The 7,919-nt window shown below is 44.5% G+C and overlaps 1 protein-coding gene across 1 annotated transcript in view; it reads right to left on the reverse strand.

Moving 5' to 3' along the window:
* F9 (coagulation factor IX) overlaps nucleotides 1-7,496 on the reverse strand; it is a 33,144-nt gene extending 25,648 nt beyond the window's left edge. Inside the window, exons 1-3 of the mRNA XM_082717578.1 lie at nucleotides 7,225-7,496; nucleotides 1,722-1,885; nucleotides 1,507-1,531 (exon numbers count right to left, since the gene is read on the reverse strand). Coding sequence (XP_082573704.1) covers nucleotides 1,507-1,531; nucleotides 1,722-1,885; nucleotides 7,225-7,312 — 277 coding nt within the window. The 5' untranslated portion in view covers nucleotides 7,313-7,496. The remainder of the gene's footprint in view (nucleotides 1-1,506; nucleotides 1,532-1,721; nucleotides 1,886-7,224) is intronic.
* Nucleotides 7,497-7,919: the final 423 nt, after the last annotated feature.

Raw genomic sequence — 7,919 nt, forward strand, 5'->3', positions numbered from 1 at the left:
TCTCTCTCTGGCAAATAAATAAAATCTTTAAAAAAAAAATCTATCACAAGGCGCACCTGACTGGCTCAAGTCGGTGGTGTGTGTGACTTCCGATCTCAGGGCTGTGCGTTCAAGCCCCGTGTCGGGGGTAGAGATTACTTAAAAAGAAAATCTTAAAAAATCACAAGATTTAAGGTTTTAAATGTAATGGAAATAAGGACTAAAAAGACTCATTTGGACTAACTGCAGGGGACTACCTGAGGAGAGCATTGGCCTGGTAGCCTGCATTACTAAAAGTAAGGAAAGGCTGAGAAAGTAAATGTAATGGAGTGGACTTCATCCTTCCTCAGAAGTTAAAAACAGAAGTGGAGAAATTGAGTTACTGGAGCATGAACAAGTTTCAGAATAGTGAGTGGAACCTAGCACTGGATCTCCAATTGCTGGAACTCAGTGAATTTGCCGTCTAGGTTCTGTCCATGCGGATGGTCTCGCATAAGCCAACCTCTGGAACGGCTGCTGCCTCAATATCCTGCTGCTGGATTTTACATTAGTTTCAAAGCTTAGCTGTCATGGAAGTTTTTACTGTTCCTCCTTTTGGTCAATTCATTCAACAAATATTTACTCAGTGCTTCTGGACCAGGTAGTGTTCGAGGTACTGTTGACATCAATAAAACACTTGAACACCCCTGCCAGTGTGAAGCTTGAATTCTAATGAAGTGGGGAAAATAGATAATAAATTGTGGAAGTAAGCAGGTTTATTATATGTTACCTCCACTGGTGAAAAGTGCTGTGAAAAATAGGAGGAGGTTGTGGTACCTCAGTGATGCAGTTATGGGGAGGCAGGTTGAAGTACTAACAGGTAAGCAAGCTAGGCTTCATCGAGATGGTGACATTTGGGTGAAGAGCTGAAGGAGGGGAGGGAGCGAGCCTAGGCGAACTTGGAAGAGGAGCATTCCAAGTTCAAGGAATGGTCTGGCCAGAGACCAAAGCGGAAGCAGGCCTGGAGTGCGCCGGGAGCAGCAGGGAGGCCAAGATGGCTGCCTCCTGTCCTCCCCACGAAGCCTCCCTCCCTGCCCCCACCCTGCATGTGAGGAGGAGAACAGGAGGAGAGAGTCTGAGGGCCAGTGGAAAAGGAGGGCCAGAACAATCGTGGAGGGGCTCGTAAGCCATCATAAGGGGGAGGACTTCGAAGCAGTAAACATTTAAGTCAGTCAGCATTTTCACGTTCTCTACTAAAGACTGAAAATTCTCAAACTCAGTCTCCAGGTGCACTCATCTCAGTTCCCTCCTTCCAACTGCGTAGGGTGTGACAATGTCTTCTTGAAGCCCTCGGGAGGAGGAAGCCTATCTGCCAGCTGAAAGCCGCCTGCGCCGCCATTAACCTGTCCTCTGTCACCATTCAGTCTTGGGTAAAGGAGTCAGACCGTTTTTCACAGAGTTTAATCTATTGTCTGTTTATGCAGAGCAACAATACATAATTCCCAAATGTTTCCTATACCAGCTAGAGGAAAAAAATTAATTGCTTACCAACATATTGCTTCCAAAATTCAGTCTATAAAGAAAAAGAGGACAAGTTAGTGGTAGTACTCAAGGTATTTTGGATTCGATTCCTTCCCTTTATAACATTTTTCGTACATATATATATGGTTAGATATTTTAAAATTCCAAAGAGAAGTTTCTTTTTTTCTTTAGTTCTCTGTACTTTCCTCTGCGTCTGAAGAATATTATGTGGAAATACTCACGGTTTTTTCAGTGTTTTCAAAAACTTCTCGAGCTTCTTCAAAACTACACTTTTCTTCTATACATTCTCTCTCAAGGTTCCCTCGCACGAACTCTTCCAGTTTACCTGAATTATACCTCTTTGGCCGATTCAGAATTTTGGTGGCATTTTCATGGTCAAGAAAAACTGAAATTCCAAAGAACGATTCTTTAGGTTTGGGAAAAAGAAAACATCATGAAAGCTAAATACATCTCTCAAGAAAGGCTTTGTTTTTAATCCAAGTAATCCCCAAACCAATTTATCTTTGGGGCACGGAGCCAAAATCTGTGATGTCCTCCTGGTACTGTATACACACGGAGATTTAGGAATTAAAATCCAATTTGGCTTTTAGTCAAGAGAGTTCCAGTAATGAAAGGTCAGATTCTCAGTCCTATTTGAATTTACTTTGGATGAGAAAGAAAGTTCTCAAATAAGCAGTTAACTTTACACTTTGTCATCATTTGCAAATAGCTAATTGCAGATCCTTGCAGGGTGACCCATGACCCCAGCTGAGCTGTGTTCTCAGGACGCGGTTGCCCAAATGACTTCCCAACAAATTTCTCTTGGAAGAACAGAAGCCTAATAACGGCGGTCCAGCTGCAAACACAACCTCAGTGTCTGTCCATAGATGTTAGAGAAAAACCACTGCATTAATTTGTTTATCTTCAGACTCACAACACCTTCGGTTGGCATGTGTTAAGGGAATGCCGGTGACCAAAGTCTTTCTCTGGGATTTAGGATGTGACTTACTCGAGCTGTGTCTGCCTAGCCTTCAGGGACGCTCCTGATTCTCTCCTTCCCTCCCTCTCTCACCACATTCAAATCTAAGACACACACACACACACACACACTCTCTCTCTCTCTCTAGATATAGATAGATATAGACAGATATCTATCTATATCTATCTATATATCTATAGATATCTAGATATCTATATCTATAGATATGTATATATCTATAGATATGTATATATAGATGTATATATGAAATCTAGACGTAAATCTATCTCTATAATTAATAACAGGAACTCAGGAAGTTGCTGGAATTGTTCTTTTCATCAGGGGACTATCTGGTATGATCTCAACAGGACCAGGTGCTTAGAAGATGAAGTTTCCAGGCATTTTGGGACTGCTTTGTCATGAATTCAAAAAAAAGAAGGAGGAAGAAGAAAGAAGGAAGGAGAAGAAGAAGAAGGGGAAGGGGAAAGGAAAAGGGGAAGAGGAAGAGAAAAGAAGGAGGGGGAGGGGGACTGTATTCCCTTCTTTCCATTGCAGCTGTTCCCTTTATGGAGGGGGTTTGAGTCCCCTGACAACCTCGCTTCCCCCCTTGCTCTGCGAGTCCCCTTGGACTTCACTCTTTCTTTTTTTTCTGGAATTTAGTTTAGACTTATTCTCTCCAATTCTTGACAGCTTTCTCCATTCCCTTCACACCGTCCTCCGTGCTGCAGTACCCACAGTGCCAACCGCTGGGTCAGTGCGGCCATGTGCCGCTGAGCACTGTGGGAGAAAACCACCAAGCTGCGCAGGGATACCGTCACACGGTGAGGCCGCCCTGCCAGGCCCTCCTCTCTGCTTGGCCCTGGGCAGCCCGACGATGGCACCTACACCTGTCCCCAGTTACAGTGTGACCGAGTGGAGGAACAAGGGTTTGCAGTCAGATCAGACACACCTGGGTTTGAATGACACATTTGCCACCTGTTGGCTGTGAGATGTCAGGCAAGTGACAAAATCTCTGGAGCTTAACTTGGTCAAACGAAAATGGGTCTAACAGTGGCATATAATAAGAATAACTACCTCACAGTGTTCTCAACAGGGTCCGTGAGATAATACATGCACATGGTAATGGTGTATGCTGCTTCTCTCTCTCTCTCCCTGTCCCTCTCATGCTGGCCTGACTGCCTGTTTCTCAGTTCCCTCTAACGCCTTCATACTGGTGCCTTCACACTCCATTTTAGTGCTTTTCCTGTGGCTCTTTCCCTTCTTTACTCCCACCCACATAATGAAATGACTATTGTCAGTCAGGATCAGCGATGACTTCCTGAAGATCATTGGGAGTTTGTGTACTTGGTCACGGCTCTGAAACATTTCCACGGCTTGATCTCCCCTGCCCCTCCGCGGTACTCTTTCCATGAAGTCACTCTACTGGCTCCTCCCTGCTCTCTTATTATTTATCCATCACTTGAACCAGTGCCTTCCCCTTTGCCTGCCCCTTCAATGTTCAGAGTTCCCTCAGGTTCCTGCCTCAGCCCGGTCGCGCCATAGTCTTGACCAGGGTGAGGTAGACAAGGCATCTAGGGAACAAAACGTGAGGAGACCCTGTGTCTCAGTGAGTGCAAGCAAGTACAGTTACACTCTAGGGACCTGCTTGCCTCCCCCTAGGTCGGCCCTGACTCTCTCGATGCTGGTTTCTGAGGGCTCGCTACAGCCAGGCCTGTGCCAGCCGCCATGTTCTCCGTGCTCACTTCCGGGACCCTCACGCACACCATGGGGGCTGCCCTTTCTACAACAGTGGGTTCCAAATGTCCACCTCTGGCCAGATCTCTCTTCTGAATTCCAGACCCTGTTTCCAGCTCCCCCACTGCGCACTGTCCTGGGACGAATCAGAGCTGATGTTTCTCTAATACCTCCGAAGGGCTGGACCCTGTGCTTAGTGCTTTGGGGTCATTATTTCATTCCGCCCTCACAGCAGTCCCACGAGATAGGGACTGTCATCTCATTGTAAGCCAGAGGAATGGAGCTTCGGAGAGGTGAAGTCCCGTGGTTCAGTTAACACACTGAAGTGGCAGAGCCAGGATTTTGACGTTGGTGGTCAGACTGCATAGCCCGTGCTCAGAGGTACGATGCTGTGTCCTGTAATCACGTCAGATGCCCAGTTCACACCCTCCACGCTTCTCTGAACCTGTTCCCCTTCCACACCCAGATGGCTTCAGTGGAGGGGGGGTGACAGGGACTAAAGTGTACACGTACCAGGATGAGCACTGAGTAATGTATTCCATCTTGAGTCGCTCACTATGTTGTACCCCCCAAAACTAATATAACACGGTATGCTACCCATACTGGAATTGAAATAAAAAACCTAATAAGAAAAAAAAAAAGAATGTTGCCAAACTGAGCATTCTCAATGAGCCATCGGTGCTATTCACGTTTACGCTTCTGATGACCCAGTAATTGGGTTCTGCTGTCCAAGCTCCTTCACTGCGGAACTTCATTATCTGATGACCTGACCCTGTCTTGCTATCCTACCTCACTTGTCATATTTAATATTCAAAACCTACTGCATTCCTGAAAGGCCTCACATTCTTTGTGGATCTAGATTTTTTTTTTTAAAGATTTTATTTATTTATTTGACAGAGAGCAAGAGAGGGAACACAAGCAGGGGAAGTGGGAGAAGGAGAAACATGCTCCGCATGGAGCAGGAAGCCCAATGCAGGGCTCAATCCCAGGACCCAGGATCATGACCTGAGCCAATGGTAGATGTTATCCAGGCGCCCCTGGATCTGGATCTTAGTACACATGTGATTCTCTCTGTGTGTAATGCCCTAGATCAGACAGTTAGGGAGGGGGACCTACTCATCTTTTAGGACCCAACCCAAGATACTGTCTGTCAAGTGTTTTCCCAGTTAACATATTCCTTCCTCTGTGGTCTTTTAGCACCTGGCACACATTTTGTCACTGTACCTTGACTCTGTGGTGCTTTAGGTCAGAGAGGGAGTCTGGCTTATCCCTGTACCCCGATACCTCACCCCAGCACCTGGCCCCATAGTAGTTGCTCGGTTTTGTCAAGTTCTGTAAAGTGTATGGACCGAAGTTCTCTTTCATTCATTCATTTCATGCATTCATTCGGAACAAAAGACAGCTCAGCCCATACACCTTATAAAATGGAATGATTTCACGGACAGTTTTGATTTCAAAAATCCTAAACGGATGCAAATAATACCTGAGAGCAGCAGTCATGAAAATGTAACATCTCTGAAAGGCATTCATAGAAACTGCTTTTAGAAGCCAGTGACCGTTGAGGAGCGGAGCTGCACGAGTGCTGACTATCCTGACGGAAATTCCCCTCCACAATGGCCCATTATCTCTGACCACAGTGACTCCACAATGACACTGCCTTTCTCCTCAGTATTGTCTGAGGGTCATAGATTAGCCTCTCTTCGGGTTTATCTCTTCTAGCCATTATTTCCCCAACACTGAAATCCTTGACTCTCTCCCGCTACCCCCACCATATCTTTCCTTTTCCCCAACATCTGAGGTCTTCAAGGGAGCAGCAGCCCTCTTGAAATGTCCATTATCTCACCACTTATCCTGAAGGAAAGGCTTGCATCTTTTGTCCTCCTAGGTCTCACACGGATGAGATATGTGTAAAGACTTAGCTTTATGTCCTATTTTGTGAATTTCCAGCTAAATTTCTTTATTTCTCTACTCTACCCACTTGGCTAGTTTGATTTAACCTTTGTGTTCTCAGATCATCATTTCTGCATTTCAGTCTGACATCATGTCTGGAATGGAAAACACGGGGCCAGTCTGTTTTTCGGGGACCCTTAGGGTTGGCACCCCTGATCCCGGCGCTGTCAGCCACTAGATTTGATTATAGTAGGTTGACAAGTAAGGGTGATAAATGCTTCCTGTGAGAACACACTGTTTGCCTAAATGGGGTAATTTCCTCCCTGTGTGCCTGCCTTTGGGAAATGCATAAAGTCACTGAAGTTGTGAAAAAAAACCAAATTATACACTTTGCATTAACTAAGTTCCTACTTCTTACGTCGATTCTTGGGTTTGTTTTGCTCAAGTGAGTATTGGATTTCCCCATGTATTAACTCTGCTATGTTTAGAATCAGAAACAAAATAATTTTTCCTAATTCATGAAAAACTTTAGGGATAAGTAACAACTTAGTAATGAAAAGTTTGTTGTAAATAAAACTTAAAATCATAGGTGTATGATTTTAGGGATATTTAAAATTAGAGGCTTGCCTCATTACATAGTTGTAAAATTTTGAAACACGTCAGATACCTTAAAATCAAACTCTGTGTGTAAATAAGGCCATTGTTTGTGGCTTTAGTGTGATGGATCCCATTTTGATTTCAAAGTGGTGAGTTAAAAAAAAACCAACCAAACAAACCCAAAATGACAGAGTTAATGTCTTCTTCATAGTCTGCTGTTTCCTGGTTGAAACGTTTTTCCCACTCTTACTTTTCTTTACCTAAGGAGGCGACTGTTTCCTAAGCAGAACTATGTTGTCAAATCACAAGCCTAACAGTGTCCATTAAAAATAAAGTACCCTAAGCATTGTAGATCTATTTAGTTTTAACAGTTAAGAAGACACAGCTACCAGAAAGCCAGTATTTGCCAACCCACATGCTGACAACTAGAATCTTAAACGTTGCTGTCAAATCCTGTAATCATTACTTAGTGGAGAAGATAGTGCCAGACATTTCTATATCTAAAAGACAAACATGCTCAATGTATCTTTAAAAAGGAAACAAACCTGTACATTCAGCACTGAGAAGACATCCTAAAAGGCAGATGGTGATGAGGCCCGGTGATTCTGCCATGATCCTGTTCAGGCACTGCATAACCTTTGCTGACGAATTGTGCAAGTAGCAAGGTTGACCGATTGTTCCAAAGTACAAGCTGAGCTGTATTTACTTCTGGGAAACAATGTGCATCTCCCTTAGTGGGTCTTTGGGCTATTTCCAGTGGCCTCTTGGGTGAAGTGAAGAGTATAGACTGTGTTCGTCTTTAAAACTTCACCTCTCATTCCATGGGCTTCTGTCACTGTGGCTGATTGGAGGCTGAAGCAGGAAGTGACACATCATCAGAACGGGGTTGGGGGAGGTGTATAATGGCAACTGCTGTGGCAGCAGAATTCCTCGGTGGGATCCATTTTTAACTTTGTCAGGGAGCACTAAGGTCATATAGTTTAACGGTTCCTGAGTGGTTCAGTCGGTTAAGTCTCCAACTCTTGGTTTTGGCTCAGGTTGCGATCTCAGGGTTGTGGGGTGGAGCCCCACGTTGGGCTCCATGCTCAGCGCAGAGTCTGCTTGAGATTCTCTCTCCTTCTCCCTGTGCCCCTCCTTCCACTAGCATTCTTTCTGAAATAAATAAATAAATCTTTAAACAAAAAAGTAAAGAGACAGAACAGTCATTTGGTTCTACCTTCAAACATTCCCCGTGCTTACC

This window comes from Mustela nivalis (genome assembly GCF_964662115.1).
Source record: "Mustela nivalis genome assembly, chromosome: X".
NCBI lineage: Eukaryota > Metazoa > Chordata > Mammalia > Carnivora > Mustelidae > Mustela > Mustela nivalis.